General features: G+C 43.9%; 2 protein-coding genes across 4 annotated transcripts; one reads left to right on the top strand and one right to left on the bottom strand.

The window, feature by feature from the left end:
- Positions 1-1,643: 1,643 nt before the first annotated feature.
- Positions 1,644-2,360, bottom strand: LOC147902980 (uncharacterized). Its single transcript, XM_087374149.1, has 2 exons — positions 1,957-2,360; positions 1,644-1,732 (listed from the first exon to the last, which is right to left on the bottom strand). The coding sequence occupies exons 1-2, from the start codon at positions 2,314-2,316 to the stop codon at positions 1,661-1,663; spliced, it is 432 nt and encodes a 143-aa protein (XP_087230275.1). The 5' UTR covers positions 2,317-2,360; the 3' UTR covers positions 1,644-1,660.
- Positions 2,361-3,457: 1,097 nt separating this feature from the next.
- LOC147902979 (uncharacterized) lies at positions 3,458-19,014 on the top strand. Of its 3 annotated transcripts, none has more exons than XM_087373232.1 (5): positions 3,458-3,552; positions 3,756-3,886; positions 3,966-4,060; positions 6,499-6,701; positions 18,182-19,014. In XM_087373232.1, the coding sequence occupies exons 3-5, from the start codon at positions 3,968-3,970 to the stop codon at positions 18,438-18,440; spliced, it is 555 nt and encodes a 184-aa protein (XP_087229358.1). In that variant the 5' UTR covers positions 3,458-3,552; positions 3,756-3,886; positions 3,966-3,967; the 3' UTR covers positions 18,441-19,014. The 3 variants fall into 3 exon arrangements, with proteins under 3 accessions (XP_087229358.1, XP_087229356.1, XP_087229359.1); XM_087373230.1 differs by having other exon boundaries at positions 3,756-3,855; positions 18,182-19,013; XM_087373233.1 differs by lacking the exon at positions 3,756-3,886 and having other exon boundaries at positions 3,529-3,552.
- Positions 19,015-19,454: the final 440 nt, after the last annotated feature.

The following is a 19,454-nucleotide window of genomic DNA, read 5'->3' as shown; positions in this document are numbered from 1 at the left end:
GAAAGCGCCAAAGCATGCAAGGCATAAGAATCCTCACGAGTCAGCTCAAAGTGACAGTCTTTGTCATCTCTGATGGAGAGATGAAGTCGCTGAGATGAATGGAAACGCCAGTTTCTTAGGATTGTTACTCACACAAATGAAGAAGAGGTTGCGAAAAAACCTGCATGCGACAATTCGACTCGCTCTGTCGACGTCTCAATCTTGTTTTCAAACTGCCAGCGCCCTAGTGATCACGGGACTTCGACTCCTTGGCATGAAACTCATCCACATCGTAGGTCACCAAGAGGCAATTCTCTGATGGTCTGAGAGGAAACACGCACAATTGACAAGCAAAGTAGAGGATTCTTGAGGCATACGAATGGTGTTCTCACAGAAGAAGCTGGTGGGAGAGGATGTGAAGGGAACAGTGAAGTAACAAGTTTGAACGGAAGCGATCAAGAGCGTTGCAGGGTATTCCAATCTGTATATCTCGAAGAAGATTTGGAAGCCCACCTTGATTGAATTTGGCAAAGCCTACGTTACAGAGCCTTCATGCTTTCGTTCGTCCGTTTCGCCTATATTTAAAGGTTTTGCCTTGGCTTTTTACGCAGCTTTTCAAAAGCTTTCAAAGCTTTTGGGCTTTCAGAATTTAAAAAATCTAAGGGTGTATATTGTGCCATGTGGAAGCACAGGATTTCAGAATTTGAAAAAACGTCCTAGTGCTGGCCAAGTAATCAGTCATAATAGCATGCGTTGATAATGTGGATAATTCTATGAAGTAGAGATCTGAGAACGGCTCATAAACAAAACGTTCTTTTTCTGAAAATTTTGACAAGCCATAGCTCGTGCGGCGTTACAAGCATGCTTTGCATTTTGCAACAGCACAAACTGTAATTAAAAAGGCAGAAGCTGTATTAAATTGATGATCTGAAGAAGCCGGAACATACCCGAATGTATTCATTAACGCCAAGAAAAACGGATACTCCTTTAGCGGAACCAAAGCCATCTTGTAAAAGACTTTGTTCGCCACCGTAAACACCACGGCGATAGCTACCCCACACGCAATCTGTATGTCTTTCTTCGAAAGTGACACTCCGCCTACATTCATCATTTCTTCAACCGTTTCACCGTAGGTACTAGAAGCTCTCACAATTGACCTTTTTTCTGCCTTATGTTGATCAAAAACCTTGCCCAAATAAAGATGGGACGACACTACAACAGAACTCGGACTTTGGTTCTTCAAAATCGTTCTCATCAATGATGCTCGTTCGCTGACGATAAACGACCGCTTAGTTCTGTTTGGAAGCAATTTGCATGTAGGCATGTCGACTGATTGGAGGATTGTATATACATCCGCAGGAAGGGTATGAGAAAGAGCTCGAGGCAATCGCCTGTCCAAGCAGGTTCGATTCCATTGGCTTGAAGATCCCGCTTGCAAGCTCTCCGCGTAAGGTAAATGCTTAGAGCACGCCATGGCGATTGTTACGTGACAAAATGGTGATGAAATTATACGTGAGGCTTGGGATGTGACAGAAAGAAGGCAAGATATAGACCAGACACCTTTGAATAACAGAAAGAGGAAGGAATTCGTTGCCACGATAAGGCCTTTGAGTATGAAACATCCACGACGTTCAATGAACGGTTATTTCTTCTATTGGAGATGGCTGCAAAAATTCGCGCACTATCCTGAAGGGAAGGTGTTGTGCATCCAATAGGCTTCGTATGCTTTCAAAAGCGCAGTGGCTTCTACTTCCTGCGAAAACACACGGAATGCCAGCTCCATCTCTGTGTAAATTCTGTTGCCAATCGTTGCATAATTCTACTTCTGACTTTAAGAAATGCCTTGCAACGTTAATTGCTTAACATTGCTTAAATGCTGAGGCAGAAATGCGCGGCCTTTCCGACGCGAAGAATTCTCTGGATATGGTCGTGTCGCCGAAAGTGTGAAACAAACAAACGAGAAGGACGTTGGATTACCTGTCGGCAAGTATGATGATCGCAGAAAGGGGAAAGCAGCAACAACGAAAGGCGATCAATTGACACCTGCTCGAATGGCACGACCTGCGTCTTGTCTTCGGCGCTTCCACGGTAATACTGAAAGAATCGGACGACTAGTTCCTCCTCTGTCCAGTAACTTTCTGCAAATTTTCCTGCCGCTATTCCTATTCCGAAGCACTGAAGCCCGATCTGCACCAATCCTCTGCTACTGCTCTGCTGCTGCAGCAGCTCTAACGACGGAGGAACTCCCCCTGCTACAGGTATTATTACTGGGGAGAGAATGAATCGCCTCTCTTCAGTTCCGCTACTGCCGCCGCTGCTGCTGCTGCTTGCGGGCATCTCTACGAGGATCAATGCCACCGAAACACGAGGAACGAACAACGCAAATTCCTCCTGCGCTTACCGCTCTTCCTCTGGAGCTTCACCTTTCCTTGACGATCTGCGCTTCTGCTGCCACACACACAAAAGAAAAGGAGTTCCGCCTGCTGCAAAAGCTCATATTTCTGCGCGCCAACTCCTCTTCTGCAGTCAATTCTCGATGAGCAAAAAAGCCCGGAGCTTTGGTTGCGCCAACTTCTCTGTGCAGGGAATCTCGATCAAGAAACAATTGACAAGCAAAGTAGAGGATTCTTGAGGCATACGAATGGTGTTCTCACAGAAGAAGCTGGTGGGAGAGGATGTGAAGGGAACAGTGAAGTAACAAGTTTGAACGGAAGCTATCAAGAGCGTTGCAGGGTATTCCAATCTGTATATCTCGAAGAAGATTTGGAAGCCTACCTTGATTGAATTTGGCAAAGCCTACGTTACAGAGCCTTCATGCTTAGAGCCTTCATGCTTTCGTTCGTCCGTTTTGCCTATATTTAAAGGTTTCGCCTTGGCTTTTTACGCAGCTTTTCAAAAGCTTTTGGGCTTTCAGAATTTAAAAAATCTAAGGGTGTATATTGTGCCATGTGGAAGCACAGGATTTCAGAATTTGAAAAAACGTCCTAGTGCTGGCCAAGTAAAAATCGGACTATGGGGGGCACGCAGAAGGAGATGCCCTCGAAGAACAATGCAGTGCATTGGGACGTACAGCAGCCCGAAACCTCCGACGCTAATCTAGCCAGTGCACGGGGATGACCTCTTGGGGCCTGTTTGCACCTTGATTGATGCGGTGCCCAAATGGGCACCAGGTGGCCAGGTATATTTGGGCCACATGATGTGCTCGAGTGAGTCGACCAATTTACGAAATGCTCGATACACCATTCGTGTGCTGGAAGAGGCACCGCCATAATTTGACAATGTGACAATGGATACTGGAGCGGGCACTGGTGGGCGGATGTGCGGTCTGCCGGGTAGCCACTTGGTCTAAACGCTGTTGACGAGGCTAAACAAGAGGTTAAGCGAGGTAAAAAGTTAATGATGAGATGATGATGATGATGATGATGATGATGATCTTCTTCTTCTTCTTCTTGTTGAGCTTGTATTTTTCTTTCTGCACTGTGTTGCATTTTGTTCTGTGCACTGTTGCTGCTCCATCGCCGTCGCCGTCGCCGTCGCCGTCGCCATCGCCATCGCCATCGCCATCGCTTCAAGGTACCTACATTTCTACAAACTTGGCCTATCCCTCTTGCATCTGCACCTACGCACTGAAGCTTTATAAAACTAGAGCGCAGAAAACGGAAGAGATGCAAAATGAAGGAGATGATTCCATTGGACCGGCATGCAATCACAACTTTTTTCATTGTTCGAATCTGCTTCCTTGCCTCAGACGCTAGAAACAATTGCATTCCCTGCAGGTTGAATCCTATTTGAGCTGTCATCTTTGCAAAACCAAGGTGGATTGCATTGCGGCTAGCTAGGGTCGTTCTCAAGGGAGACGTGTGACACAGATTGGCGGTAACTAGCTCGAAAGCTGCGGTCTTATCATGTTGGTGCCTCTTGCATGCTTCTGTGAAGCTTGCTTTCAATTGTCGGCTTTGTAATTAGCGTGTGATCCTGTGGAACAGACATGGGAGCCTCAATGTTTCTCATCATCGTAGTCTTCGTTTTGGATCTCATTGCTTTTGGGCTTGGTATGGGGGCTGAACAAAGGCGCGCTACGGTTTGTTCTTGTGCTCTTCTCTTTCTGTTTCTCCCATGGTTTGAGCTTTTAACGCACAAGCTGACTTTCGGGAGTATTGCGATTGCCATGTTACTAGTTAGCCACCTGCGAAGACGCGGACGTCTCTGATAAGTAAGTTGAAGATACTTGTTCAGCGTAAATGATCTTGGGATTGTTCTGTTCGCCTGCTGTCCGCTTAGTAAACTCGTGTTAGGAAGGTCCGCTGTCAAGGTCGGAAGTATCGTGCCTCGTGTTAGGAAGGTCTGCTGTCAAAGGTCGGAAGTATCGTGCCTCGTGAATTGATAAAACAGTATTTGTCTGGAGTGCTTGTTCTGCTTGAATCATGTGATGGATTAGGCAATAGAGCATGGCTTGCTACCCATTGCTGTCAGTGATCTCCTCTTTTTCAATTATACTAATAGGCAAGTCGCTACTTGCTTTTGAGTTCTTATTTTCAGCCCGTGGACTAAGAATATGCCGTCTCCTGGCTTTTGTATCTTATCTCTGATGGTTTGTGGTTCGCTGTTAGTTTTCATAATGTTAGTACTCTGAAATCTTTTAAAAAATTCAGCTTGGTCCTCTCGGCTGCAGTAGCTTAGAAGCTAATCAAAGATGCGTGTTAGGTGTCCAACGCAGAACTCTTTGTAGCAAGTATTTGGAGTGCTTTAAATATCGGGACAGGCTAACTGAAATGCAAGGAAATGTTTGCCCTTGAAGAACGTAGGCGTTACTGTCTTTTATTAAATTTATCCATCTGAATCTGCACAGGTGAGGTTTTATTCTCATGTTTAATAACTCTTCGCACTGTTCCAGTTTATATCATGCAGACAAGCACCGTCGGTTTCAGTGCTTGTCGGTTATCGTTGGCCTCCTGTGGTTTTTTCGAGTTGATGCAATGCTCTCAGCTTCAGGCCCATGGTCCAAAATAACTCTCAATTACCTGGATTGTATTTGCATCCTGTTACGTTGTAGTGAGGGCAGAAGTTGCTACAGCAGCTTCACCGCAGGAAATGCTGTTTATCGATCAATACAGAAGATTTGTGGGAGATGACCTATAAAAGCTTTAGAGGGTACATAGTTTTCCTGTTTGGAAGCAAAAGGCAAGTATGGGCAGATACAAGCTATTTCACATGTTGCCTCAATTGTTCATTTGGATCTAAGCCCAATGGCGATCCCCTTGCATAGATGTAGAGGTACTTTTAAATGTATTTCTCGGAGAAGAGTGACAAACTAGCGTTCTTTTTCTCTTTTTTTTCTTTCTTTTTTCTTTTTTCTTTTTGTGAATGTACAAGAAGATTTTTGGTTGATTAAAGACAAAAATTGTTCTCAGATAGAGGAGATCATTGCTGCTCCAAGAAGAGCTGTAGATGACACCAGCTAAACTGACGTGACCACCTGGTGGATATCAGGGTCGGACTTACTGTATAACATTTTGGTAAATGGAAGTGGTCATTAGATTAGGCCTGTAGGGGGAGGAGGCAGTGGAGGACTAACTAGTACACCACCAAAACACCGACACATTGGCAGGTCTGCTCCCTGCTCGCAGGATCTGCATGTTGCGTGCTCCACTAGGTGCCATGCAAACAGAGCTAAATGGCTTCAAAATTGTCATGTATGCTGTATCAAGACCACCTGCAAGCCCATTTTCTGAATGCATGTCACTTCTTCTTGCGTGCAATGCATAAGGGAGCTTAGCACAAGTTAAGCTTGCATGCACTTGTGCACCTGAATCCCCTTGGTTTGCCAATTTGCTTGCAGTGATTTCGGGAAAGCAATTGCCCTGTAAGTTCAGCTTTGGCATGCAAGAATTTGATCTTTGCATGCAGGATAACACTTGCGTAATGTACCAATCAAGGAAGCCTTTCAACTGTTAACTGTGATAGACTGTTGCGCAAAGGACTAATTTCCTCATTCATGCAATTGGAAAGGTGATGCCCTATGCTACTGAACTGGAATTTCCTGTCATGGAGGATATGTTAAATTTAAACAAACAACTGCCACCTATGGAGTTTAATTTTGCAGCTCCAAAGCACTTGAAAAACTCTCTACAACATTGTAGACACCTGTTTTAAATAGAACGGGATTATTGTTCATACACAGCTACTTTTCATCACTGATGACTCTTTGAAAGTGTCTTTAGCCCTGCACTGACCACTTCTTGTGGGATTGAAGTGCCATAACTCAGCATGATCTAGTTGATCTACTACTCCCAGAAAATGGCAGAAGCCTTTGTTTCAATCACGCTGAGAATTAGGCCCGAGTTGTAGCCTGAGATGCAATTGCATTACATCCAATTGAAAATTGCAGTAGCTGACAACTGCAGGGGAAATGTTCAAATTTTCTTGGTGACATTGCTTATCATTGTTACTACTGCATTAAAAAAGAAAGGGAGATGCATGTTTAACGTGTGGAATGTGTTTGTTTGGTGCACTATACAGGGTACACTACAGACCGATGTAAAAGGAAATCAATGGTGTTCTTATGACTCAGACATTGCAACTGGTTTAGGTGCTGGGGCTCTTTTGTTTCTTCTAGCAAGTCAAGTCTTGATAACGACGGCCACCCGATGTCTATGCTGTGGGAGTTCATTAAAGCCTAGTGCAGTGCGAGCATTTGCTATTATTTTATTTCTTTTAAACTGGTAAAGCATGCTACTTAGTGCCTTTCTGCAGAGTCTTTCTTCCCCCCCCTAGGTTCTTTAGCACATCAACGCCTCTGTTACAAAAGATTAAGAGCCATTGGTATTAGAGGTTATCATTGGTCAAGCTTCCGATCTATAATTTATTTATTGGATGAGTGTTTAAGAACCATGCTTTCATAATGCTAGTGGTTGTCCAATTTCTAGGAACAATTGCTTTCATAATGTAATGGTTGTCCAGTTTCTAGAATGTGTTAATATTGTATAATTGCATAATGACGGTTCTTGCTTTGGTAACTCTATGTACTTCTTTAATAATCAAAACATTGAAACTTTCCAGTCCTGAACAGCTCGGTCTACCAAATTGCCCCACAAGGTTAATTTGGTGAGTGACTATCAGAAAGGCCTTTAGTGTATCAATTTTATGCTCACCCACAATGAGGCACCTGATTACTGCAGGGTACCATTGCTACAAACAACAGCCATACTTGGTATGCTGTGCGTATTATGTTCCTCATGGACTAGGGTACGCATTGACCAAAGTTATAGGCATTAACAAGTGTGCTGATTGCCTCAGTTAGGATGTTGTTTTAGGTTGGGCATATGAGGTTGTAAAAGTTAGCTATGAGTTAGTTTAGCACTGAGGGGAGCTAGTTTGGCACTGAGGGGAGTATGTCTTCGAAGAGAGATTGGAGTTGGTGGCTTTTACAAAAAATATGAGTAAGAGAATAGGGCAGCAAGCTCAAGCTAAACCTGGCAGCAGAAACTTGTTGGTAAGGAATCTCACTACTCTCTCTCCCATCTGACAACTCACCAGTGCACAAAATGAACTCAGATCTATATTTAAGTGGACTGTGTTATTAAGTCCTCCATCACCCACTTTCAGTGACCCTTGCCATAGAATTGGAAATTTCCCAAGAAATAGCTCATGGTGAAATTCCAACCCTGAGAGAGAATAGAATTCCCAAAGTATGATGGAGCAAGAGAGGCGGATAAAATCCTCAATTGGATTCGCCATTTTGAGCTATATTTTGCCCATCAAGATAAGACTGATCATGAGAAGCTTGCTCTTGCCACACTACATCTACATAAGGATGCTTTTATGTGGTGGTCCTTATTACAAACGGGAAAAGAGCCTATTCTTTAATGGTCCAAATTTGTAGAGCAGCTTAAGGCCACTTTCATACCTCCGAGGCATGAAGAAGAATTGACCTTCTGCTGGGAAAGGTTCAGGCAATTCGAAAACGAGAGTAATGCTGAATTTACAGCTAGGTTCCTAAAACTCTCTTTAGAGTTATCTGAGAAGAGCGAGGATGATAGAAGGAAGAAGTATTTAGCAGCCCTAACCCCGAAAGTGAGGTATGAGGTTGAAATGTTCAACCCAACCACCTTGAAAGACCTCACTAAATTGGCTGAGATTGCTAAGAGGAAATTGAATCCTCGGAAGCCTTTCAACAAAGGAAAAGAGAGAGCTATTGCACAAAATGTTAACAGCCAATCATGTCCTGGATGGATACCATTTCCTTCCATGATTGACGATGAGAAGAAAAAGCTAATTAAGGAGGGTAAATGTTTCGGATGTAAGAAACATAAGCCAGGGCATCCATGGCATAAATGTCCTACTCTGTTAGCCAAAATTGTCAAATGTCCTACTCTACGCTAACAATCAATGGGTGCCATGGTAGTGCACTTTAATTAATTGTTGTAGGTAAGCAATTTGGAGTGTAGCAAGTATTTTCGGAGGCCACCTGCGTGACCAAGTGCTACGAAGATCCCTGGACTTGCCCTTAGAGGCTTGTAATAGGACTTAGTCTAGATTTTAGACAAGTGGCATGTTAACACACCAGACATGAGGAATCTGAGCAGGTTGCTGACCACCTAACCATGACACCTACAGATAAGATCCCGAATCAGGAGATGTCCCCTTCGAGCATGAGCTAAGCTACTAGCACGAACTCCAACCAGATCCTAACCAGCCTGGTGTCCCATAGCACCAGGTGGCGCCTAGAGGCCTTGGATCTGCTGTTGGCCTTGGGCTCTGCTAAGATGCAGGCGTGTGTCCGCGACTTGATCCAAGATCAAACCTAGCACCAGGGAACTAGACTTGCTCCCCTCGGCTCCTTGAAGATTGAACGTTTGAGCCCCTTTTATAGACTTGGGCCCAATGTGCCAAAAATAATAGAGACCTCTATTTGGTTTGTACCCTCGCCACTCAACCCGAGAATCAAGCCTGCCTAGCCCTAAGCTTCCCCAGGCTACCTGAGCTAGTCTTGTGTACAACAGTACACATCAGATGCCAATCCATGCACACGACATACTTCCCCTTATCTAAGAACTCACTCCTGAGTTCGTAAGAAAACCCGAGAATGTCCTGTGGAGGTTAGGTAACCCATGTTGCGTCCTCCTCGACACGATCCTTCCACTTGATCTTGTATATCGTGATAGTTCTATTCCGGATCTGTCTTCACGAAATTCAAGTATTCTCTCAGGTTCGTGTGGAATAAAAGTCAAATCAGTAACTTGTATTATTTCTTGAGGAGAAACAAGCTGATCATCCGCACCCAGTAACTCTTTCAGTCTACTGACATGAAAAACTGGATGTACTTTAACATCAAGAGGCAATTCTAGCTTATATGCAACTAGTCCAATTCTTTCAATAATCTTGAATGGACCACAGTATGTGGGGGATAATTTCGAAACCAAACCAGTACCTAGGCTCTTGGATTCCTTGGGAATACATAAATATACCATCGTTCCATCAGAGTACACTCTGGGTGAACGATGTTTATTAGCATAAAATCTATCGTGATCTTGGGCACTTCTAATAGACTCCTTGGCAAACTGCAACATTTCCTGCATGTCTTGCAAGAATGTCCTTGCAGCATCATTGTTTATTCCCTTGAATCCAACCATAACTGATGACTTTGGTTGAAACGCGTACATTAGCATAAAAGGGCTGTAACCTGTACTTGAATGCTTTGCACTGTTGTAAGCAAATTCTATCATGGGGAGATAGTCTTTTCATGAAGATTGTCTCGTAGAAACATATGCGCAAAGCATATCTTTACCAATTGGTTAACCTTTTTTGTGCTGCCATCAGATTGTGCATGATTTCAGGAACTCATACTTGGAGTAGTTTTCAACTTCTCAAAAACAAGTGTCCAAAAGTTACATGTAAACTTAGAGTCCCGGTCACAGACTATGTTGGACTGCAAACCATGTAGCTAAAACAATTGATCCACAAACTTGTGAGCCAACTGAATAGCTGATATGGTCGATTGAGTAGGTAAAGATCTACCCATTTTTGTTAAACAATCAACTATGACCCAAATGGAGTCATGACCCTTGCGTGCTCTAGGCAAACCGGTAATAAAGTCCATGGAAATACTTCCCATTTATTACCAGGGATTTGCAATGGTTGTAATAGACCTGCGCTTCTAAGGCAATTCTGCCTTAGTAACTTGACAAACCCGGCAACCTACCACATAGCTTTCAATAAATGCACACATCTTAGGCTAATAGAAGGTATGTTTTACAAGAGACAAAATCCGATGTATGTCCGGATGTCCAGCACTAGGAGCATCACGACACTCACAGAGAATCTTGGATTGAAGATCCGATACATGTGGCACACATATCTTCCCATTCCAAAACAACAAGCCCTTCCTAATCATCCATTGACCTCTCGTCGCTTGTACTGTAGGTGGCACAATCCTTGAGTCTTGGTCAACCATGGAGCTCCCATCTTGGATCTTTTGCCAATAAGAACTAAAATGACTGTCAGTTGCGCGAAGCCCTCTCAAGGATTGAAATAGGTCAGAGGATATTTCGGTAAATGACATAGCATTTACAAACTTGTTTGACTTAAGGCATCTGCTATACTATTCATCTGCCACACTATTCAAGAAACCCTTTCGATAACGTATTTCAAAATCAAAATCTTACATTAACTCTGCCCATCTAGTCTTTCTTCCCCTCAATTCTGACCCATCACACACATACTTTATGGACTGATGATCTGTCAATACGAGAAACTTTGAACCATACAAGTAGTGTCTTCAAACCTTTAGAGCATACACTATTGCATACAATTCTTTTTCTAGTGTGGGCCAACGATATTGAGTGTCATCTAGCTTTTTACTTTCAAAGCTACAGGTCTTCCCTCTTGGAATAAAGCGGCTTCAATCACAAAGTCACTCGCATCGGCCTCTAAAACATAAGGCCGGGTGGGATCAGAATAGGGGCTTCCCTGATAGTTTGCTTCAAGGCCTCAAAAGCCTTGTTCATGCCATCATTCCAAGAGATCGGCTGGGTAGACCTGCGTCCACGACCTTTCAATACGTTGGTCAAGGGCACCGTGATTTTAGAATAGTCACGCACTGACTTTCGTAGAAAGATCGTAAATCCTAGGAAAGAACGAAGTTGTTTCACTGTCTGAGGGATGGGCCATTCCAAAACCTTCTGGATACGATCTAGATCAATGCTGATTCCTTTGGAAGAAATCTTGTGCCCTAAGTAAATGATCTCCTTCATAAAGAAGTCACATTTATTGATCTTGGCATATAGCTTATGGTGTCTTGAAAGAACTAAGACAATCCGGAGGTGGCCAATGTGATCCTCCGATCGGTTACATACGAAGATGTCATCTAAGAACACAACAACGAATTTGCCCAAATAATCTCAGAACAAATCGTTCATCATTTGCTGGAAGCTAGCGGGACCATTGGTCAAACCAAAAGGCAATACGAGGAACTTGTAGTGGCCATACCTAGTATGAAAAGTAGTTGTATCTATGTGTTTAGCATAGATACGGATTTGATGGTAACCCGTATGCAAATCAATCTTAGTGAAATACTTGGCTCGGGCCAACTAGTTGATCAATCATCTGAACGAGGAAGAGGGTATTGATTCTTAATTGTCAATTTATTTAACCGTTTGTAATCTACACACATCCTCCATGAACCATCTTTCTTCTTTCTTAAAAGAATAGATGCATCCCAGTGTGATTTACTTGGGTGAACATAACCCATGTTTGGATAGTCTTGAAGTTGTGAAGCTAACTCGTCCTCCTCGAGTTGGCTCATCCTGTTGGCTCATCCTATAAGATGGAATACTAATAGGTTGAGCCCCAGGTACTAAATCTAGGCGATGATCTACTGCACGTTCTGGAGGTAAACCTTCCGGCAGTTGTGCAGGGAATACATTAATGAAATCATCTAACAACGTTCTCAATTCTCGGTGTTCAAACACACTTAATTCAATATTGTTATTGATTGAGACAACAAATGAGGAAAGCGGAATCAAAACACATTGATACACATCATAATGAGAATTGTTTAATATATTCCGAAGCTGCATCGCAGATACAACAGGTCCCTGAGAAGAGGGGATATCATCACAGTTAATACAAAATTGGATGTCCTTATCCAAAAAAGAGAGTGTATGGTCTTTTCATCTAATTCGAATATTATGGGTTTTAAACAAGTCCACATGTTCCAAGTGCATAACATAGCACGTAAGAGTAGCTGTGTAGTCTTGAATCCGGATAGAAAGTTCGTCAATCTTACGATCCCAAAACTGCTTCCCAGCTGGAAGCTGCACCTTGTAGGTGTGATTGCTAGGTGTCGTGGACATGCTACAGCCCCATCTTCTGCAAAAATTTGTAGTTCACAAAATTGTGAGAGCTGCGCGGGTCAAAGAGAATGTGAACTCTTTGGTCCCTTACTTCTCCATAAGCTCGGAAAAGGTCATGGGGGCCAAATAACGAATTATTAAAAGTGCAATTAAATGAAAGTGGGCACGTAACGACATTTACAGAAATACCTGTCATCGATGCTTGATTAGCTCCCTTAGTTTTGGTTCCTTGGCTCGCATGGAGCTTTGGTCCTGGCACTTGCATTTGGTTCTTGCTTGTCCCATATTCATCTCATGTTTTGGCCTTTGGCATGCTTTTCTTGTATTGGCCATGGAAAGATAGTTATTGGCCTAATACAATCGTTCCGTGTGTGGCCCGTTCCTCGCAAATAAAACAACATCCTTTCTTTAGCTTAAGGGTGGGTAGAAAACGGGCTCTTTCATTCTTTGTTTGAGTCGAATTCTTCTTGGTGGCGTTGTCAACTGACTTCGACTCCCCTGTACCAGTTGGTGACTGGAAGAACTTCCTCTCGTTCTTCCCACTCGTGTTGGTAGGAGTGGTTCCTTTTGCGCTGGCCATGGTATCATCATAGATACGCGCATAGTTCATGGCCTCTTGCAAAGTGGTACACTTGTTGTTCTTGATTTGAACTTTATAGGAATCAGGCAAACCATCCACAAAGAAGTCCAATAAAGTGACAGGGTCCATCTTTGTAGCTTTGGTTTGCAAATCACGAAACTTCTGAAGATAAACTTCAAAAGTCAAATTCTGTTTGGACATATCGAGGGCCTTAAGCTTGCCTACGATGTCATAATCCTCCTCTGTCTTAAGAAATTCTTTACTGAAAACTTCTTCAAATTCGATTCAAGTGGAGGGCTTCAGCCGAAGCTCCTTCCACCAAAGTAATGCCTTTCCAGATAGATACCCTACTACAAGCTGCATCTTCTTTTCATCAGGATAGGGGTGAAACTGGAAGTGTACTTGCCACTTGTATAACCAAGTGTCGACCACTTCCTTGGTCTTGGACTTTTGATCTCCAGGATAGGGATCTGGTGTAATTTTCGGACCCAACACTAAAGCTAAAGCATCAACATGTGTAAGTGCTTGGACAATGCTAGTCAAGAGCGTGATATCCCTTGGAGTTGCTGTGTCAACACCCCGTATGATTCGAATTAACCAGATCAAACTTTGCGTCAAGAGCTGAGGTGAATTCATTGAAGGCAGTCTTTGTAACCAAGTTGTCATAAAGACCCTGGTCGTCCCCTCCTTGGTAATCCATGTCCTGATCTCCTTCTGAAAGCCTGGGTTCCATTGAGTCAGCCATGAATAAATTGTGGCAAAGGAAGAGAGCTCTAGAACTGAATTAAGAGGAGGGCGTAGTCTAGGAGAGAGGAGCAATAGGTAGATTCGAGACTAGGAGTGAGCAATGAATTAGAGGCTGCCATGGGAATTAGAGAAGGCGGAAAAAACAGCAAGGCTAGAGGGAGGAAAGAGGGCAGCTGATCCGTACGGACGACCGGCAATTCGGTAGAGAAGGCAGCTGAGGTGGGTAGTTGGCGCGCGATTCCTTGGGCTAGTAGAGAGAAGAGATCTGCCATGTTATAAATTAGGTGAACCCTGGCTTTTAGAAAGCCTAGCTTTCTAGAAAAGCCCATCCGCCTAACTTGGAAGGGCTTATATTTTTTTAAGCTTCCAAGGCCTGAATACTCCTCAGCCCAATCGCGATTTGTCCAGCCCCGTATTGCGCACCTCTCCTTGCCCTCAGCGCAAGCCCTATTACTTGTAGCCTGGCGTTTGTCCGTGCTCCCTCGAATCCCGCCATAGCCTAACGCTTCTCTTCTGTCAGCTCTGCTCATGCCAATCTTCCCGCCATGAGATCTTTTCCGATCCTCCCTAGCTGCAAATCTTGGTCTCCTTGATCCCTCAACGACTCTTCATGTCTCACCCAGCTTACAATGAATCCACCTGAGCTCTCTCACGACGACTCCTATCTCAATCCAGTCAAGTTATAACCCTTAACTGACGAATCCACAACTCGTGCAGGATATCCTAAGCAATTTTGAATTTGAGTCATACCTGGAGGAAATCTCATCCACTCTTTCTCGCAACAGAGATTCATACATGAGGAGTTGGCTTTGATACCAAGTGACACGTCCCTAGCACTCTTGAAACCTTTGACCTGCAAGCAAACACAAGAACACACCAAACATGAGGAATTTGAGCAGGCTGCTGACCACCCAACCATGACACCTACGGGATAAGATCCCGAATCAAGAGATGTCCCCTCTGAGTCACGAGTTGGGCTACTAGCACGAACTCCCAACTAGATCCTAACCAGCCTGGTGTCCCATACCACCAAGGGGCACCTAAAGGCTTTGGATCTGTTGCTGGGTCTTGGGCTACGCTAAGATGTAGGCGTGTGTCTCCGACTTGATCCAGGATCAGACCTAGCACTAGGGAACTACACTTGCTCCCATCGGTTCCCTGAAGATTGAACCTCTGGGCCCCTTTTATAGACTCGGCCCAATGCGCCAAAAATAGCGGAGACCTCTATCTGGTTCGTACCCTTGCCACTCAACCCGAGAATCAAGCTTGCCTAGCCCTAAGCCTCCCCAGGCTACTTGAGCTAGTCTTGTGTACCACAGTATGCATCAGAGACCAATACATGCACATGACACATAGTCACTAGCATTTGTTTCAATCACCAATGATTTACTCGGATAGACTATCTATAATATAGGAGCTGTAGTGACATCATGTTTTAATTACTTAAACCACGCGTCAAGTTTGTTTGTCTACACAATGGATCTATACTTTTTATATTTACTCTTCTCCACCTCTTTAGAAAAATCTAATAGGGGAAAAGCTATCTTAGCAAAAATTGGAAGTTCACAAATCCTAGAAAGGATTTGACTTCGGTAATCATTCTCAAAATGGGCCAACTCACATGCCTTCCTGACTTTTCTCACAGTCAATATGGACATTTTTTTGACATGTCCAAGGTATGTGAGTTCTTGTTACTTTTCTCTGTTTAAAAAGGCGGGTGGGTGGAGGAAAGATCAGGAAAGGTAGTTCAGTTTATGCTACAAACACGCTTTGGCAAATCCACAGGAGCACCTTCCAATTCAGACATGGAGAAGTAGGCAGCTTCAACTCCCAAGGCAGCCCCACCAACATCATCACCTTTGTTTGTGGAGGCACAGATAACCCCATTAGCCATGGTCGCCATGATGCAAGCCGTCATGTAGATGCAGCTTCAGCAGTCAAAAGAGGCTGCCTAGAGGGCAGAGAAGAGTGTCTACGAGAAGCACGAGTAGAAGAGAAGAGCTCTCTTGGCTCAAGCAAGCCGATAAGGATGCACGCCTTCGAATCAAGCAAGCCAAAAGGGAAGATCATCTTTGAATCAAGCAAGCCGAGAAAGAAGAGTGATAGTGCAAGCCAAGAAGGACGACCAATATCCAGCACTACTCTCATTGATCCAACCACGGGCAGCAGCGAATTTTGAGAGGGGAACAAAAGCTACCAAGTCGAGTCCTTTCCAAGGAAATAGACGATTTGACATTTATTCTCTTGGTGGTTCCCTGAGAAGACGAGGAGAAGCGTGCCTTGGCTTCCATGCATGTGTCAAGTGAACCTGTCACATGGTGGCACAAGCGGCAGGCCGATCATTATGATGATTTGATGGAGATAGCATATTTGTTGGAAAGGTCACCTCCCCATCTGTAAGCCCCCATATGAGGAGAGCATGGGGGAGGGAGACCTAGGGCAGGATGTGCCCAAGAGAAAAGAAAGAGAGGGGGCTGCCACATGGGCAACACCTCACATCAAAGAGAGTAAGGTACTTGGAGGGACCAGCACGGCTGCAACAGACATCGCCTATAGAAGGAACAGATGGCGGGGACATCAAAGCCTAGATCTAGCCTGGCAGGAGGCAGATCTGGAGCAGCAGCGTGGCTTGGTAATCCAGGAGAAGAGGCGCCTATTTGCTGCAGGTCTGGAGGGCCAGATAGAAGGTGCTGCAGGACAGAGAAGAGAGCAGGAGTGGTGGCCATGGCAGGCCAGCCACCTGGCCTAGGAACTGCCCAAGGGAGGGGCCTAGCAGCAGCCCTAAAAGTCGGCCAACCAGGGCCTGCAAGTCGGCCAGCAAGAAAGGCATAAAGGGGGGGCCAGCCAAGGGGGCTGGGCCCCCACATAAATGCAGAGGGCACACAGACCCACAGGAACTGTTGCCCACAGCCCAGGATAAAGGGCATGTGGGGGCGGATCTTTGGCAGACTGAATCGGCCAGCAAGGGGCTGACCAGTCGGTTATTTTGAGGGGCCTTGGGCCCTATAAAAGAGAGGCACTTGGCCTCATTCATATCATCCAGCAGTGCAGCTTCCAGCAGAGCAGAAAGGAGCAGCAAAGCACCATCCTTGGGGTTTACATCCAGAAGGTGAAGGAGTGCTAGTGTTGCTGCAGACTTAGCTCAAGAGTGAGGCTGATACTTGGCTGTCTTCTAGGGCAGCAAGGAGCTGAGATCTCTGGATGTACACGAACTCGGGGTTCTAGAGGAGACTAGCAGATAGAGAAGGACCTTTGGTAAGATCAGAGGTCTACACTTTAGTGATCTCTCTCTTTTGTTGTGTCCATAGTTTTGGATGGAAATATATTGTTTTGGTGGATTCTATATCTGGCTATGTCTACTGTCTATCTCCTGATCTGCACATCTATTTGAAGCACATAAGTTTAACAAGTTTGTGATTCCACTCCCCATACACACTGTGTGAGCTCCTGGGCTATTCTATCAGTCTTCTACTGTGTGTACCCTCTGTTGGTCGATTTTTAACAATATTATACATGGAAGGGACTCTTGAAGGACATCAGGATTCAAGACACGAGTCCTATCACCACAGTACGTGGATCCCTTGGGGACACAATTCTTTGAGCTTTCCAGGGACCCCTCCAACTATGCCAGCTGATTCACAGAAACTGCATATGTACCACTGGATGTCTATCCACAAACTATGAAGGAATTCCCTGGTCTTGTCCCGCCCTTCTTCTGTAGCTAGATGGCCCCCTTTTGTTTTTAACATGTAAATTAATTTTCCGCCCCCCCACTCTCTCTCTCTCTCTCTTTCTCATTTTGTCTTCTTTTTTCATTCTTCGTTAGCTTACTTTTTGCTGTCATAGTTTTGGTTGTTTGGGGATGTTAAGCTTAGTAAGCATTAGGTTTATCCAAGGGATTTTGGAAACCTGGATGCCAGCTTTTGCTTGGATATTGATGAGAACATTCATAAGTGCTCTCTTTTAAATTTGAGTGTCGTTTGATGTCTCTTGCAAATCCCCGTCTTCCGTCGTCCTATTTCCTCTCTCCTTTGCTCTTTTGCTCTTTTTATTAAAAACTTTTAGATGTAAGATCGAGGTATATAGAACCACATGATTGGACCCCATAACTCAAGGAAGTGGTAGGTCCCAAATAAATCATGGCTAGGAATCCCTTTCTTCATGAACTTGTTCCAAACATTAAACAATTATGGTCGAGGTGTTGTCGACCAAGCTTGACCAACTTTGACCAAGCTGACCAAAATATGCAAAGTGATTGAGTATTTACAAGGCTTCAAAAAGCAATTACATGACTCTCTTACTACGATTTGTAAAAGGGTGCAGCATCAATTGCCCAAAAAAAAGGACGTACCAAGGTTTAGTGAGCTACAATAATCTCATTTTTCCATCTTAGAATACATCCTATGACAAGGCTGATTTTTTGGTTTGTCCTAAAAGCTACAAGTGGTTCTTGTGTGCTAATCTAGAGTTGGTTTATACTCGTGTTGTTGTTTGTCCTCCTCACCTACACATTTTCTTGCAGGGTTTGCTTCATTATTGCTGGAGCATGTCTGTTGGCTGGTTCAGTTCAAAATGCGAAACACATCAGATATTTTTCGAGCTTTGACTTGACTTGTGATGCTATTCGCAAGGATACTTTCGCTGCAGGAGTTGCTTTCACCTTTTTTACTTTCCTTCTCAGTATTTCGTACTATATTTGCTACGAAAAAGCCCAAAACAACTCTTGGAGGCCAACCTTGAACAGGGGGGAGGCGGGTATCAACATGACCCCTTTTGCCTAAGCTGCCTTTTCTTATGCGCAGGTTCTGTCCTTAACTTACCAATAGCCCTTTGTGTGAGATGTTTAGTTCTTATTTTGTTGTGGAAATCCATGTTTCTTTGAGTAGAGTTGAGGGTGATGCCAGGGCAGAAAATATCTGGATTTCAAGTAGATGGTGATTGTGAATGAGAGCTGTAAATGTTCTGGGGCTGATTAAAAGTAGTGTATCTAACTATATAATCTAGTGTTCCCGGAGCTAGTGCTTGCATGAAGTATGCTGCATGCATGGAAATTCATTCCATGTATCAGGCTTCTTCATATGGATGCGATCTATGCATGTTCTGGGCTGAAAAGGTGTGTGCGTTTATAACAGTTACTTTCAGTTTTCTTGGAGGTTGTGTAGAAGTACTCAGGGACTATTCTGTGCAAAGTATTCATAGAAGCCTCTTTGAGTTGTACATGGACAACATCGACAACATTTAGTTAAATATTAGCTACGTTTTAATTTGTTTATTCTAAATTTATAAATAATAGTGGATAAATAAGGGCGTGGGGGTGGAAAATAAAGGGTGTGTTGAGATCCTGGAATCTGTTAAAACCCATATGGCAGCTTATGCTCGGGGATTGATGAGAATTTTTTATTTATCTAATTCACTCATAAGGTCCCTTCTTTCCTTCATTCTTTCACTTGCTTTATAATAATTTTAATTTGTAAGATTGGATATATTCTAGTCTTATATATGTCTCTACTTGTCCACCCACATTTATGGGATACATGTATATTATAGTGACTCATGGCAGCTAGCTATACATTGTTAGAAATGACCCCACAGAGGGTACGCACAGCGGAAGACTGAGAGAATTGCCCAGGAGCTCACACAGTGTGGTGTGGGGTGTGGAATCACAAACTTCTTAACGTAATGTGCATAGATGTGCAAGCCAGTAAATAGACAATGCTTAGAGACAAATATAGAAGCAACACTTTATATTTCCGTCCGTCCACAAAGTAGGACAGGATACAATACCAAAAGGTTCT

The sequence above is a fragment of the Dipteris shenzhenensis genome, chromosome 4 (assembly GCF_047967505.1).
Source record: "Dipteris shenzhenensis isolate YYH24624 ecotype China chromosome 4, Dip_SZ_1.0, whole genome shotgun sequence".
In the NCBI taxonomy this organism is placed as follows: Eukaryota; Viridiplantae; Streptophyta; class Polypodiopsida; order Gleicheniales; family Dipteridaceae; genus Dipteris; species Dipteris shenzhenensis.
The sequence above is the reverse complement of the archived record's forward strand: the minus strand, read 5'-3'. Positions and strand labels throughout refer to the sequence as shown.

Excerpts from the sequence above, each read along its gene's own strand:
- LOC147902979 (XM_087373232.1), top strand. The coding sequence starts at position 3,968 with ATGGGAGCCTCAATGTTTCTCATCATCGTAGTCTTCGTTTTGGATCTC. Across the intron at positions 4,061-6,498 it reads CTGAACAAAGGCGCGCTACG|GGTACACTACAGACCGATGT; the intron begins GTTTGTTCTTGT and ends TGCACTATACAG. Across the intron at positions 6,702-18,181 it reads ATTTTATTTCTTTTAAACTG|GGTTTGCTTCATTATTGCTG; the intron begins GTAAAGCATGCT and ends ATTTTCTTGCAG.
- LOC147902980 (XM_087374149.1), bottom strand. The coding sequence starts at position 2,316 with ATGCCCGCAAGCAGCAGCAGCAGCGGCGGCAGTAGCGGAACTGAAGAG. Across the intron at positions 1,733-1,956 it reads ATCATCATACTTGCCGACAG|GAAGTAGAAGCCACTGCGCT; the intron begins GTAATCCAACGT and ends GTGTTTTCGCAG.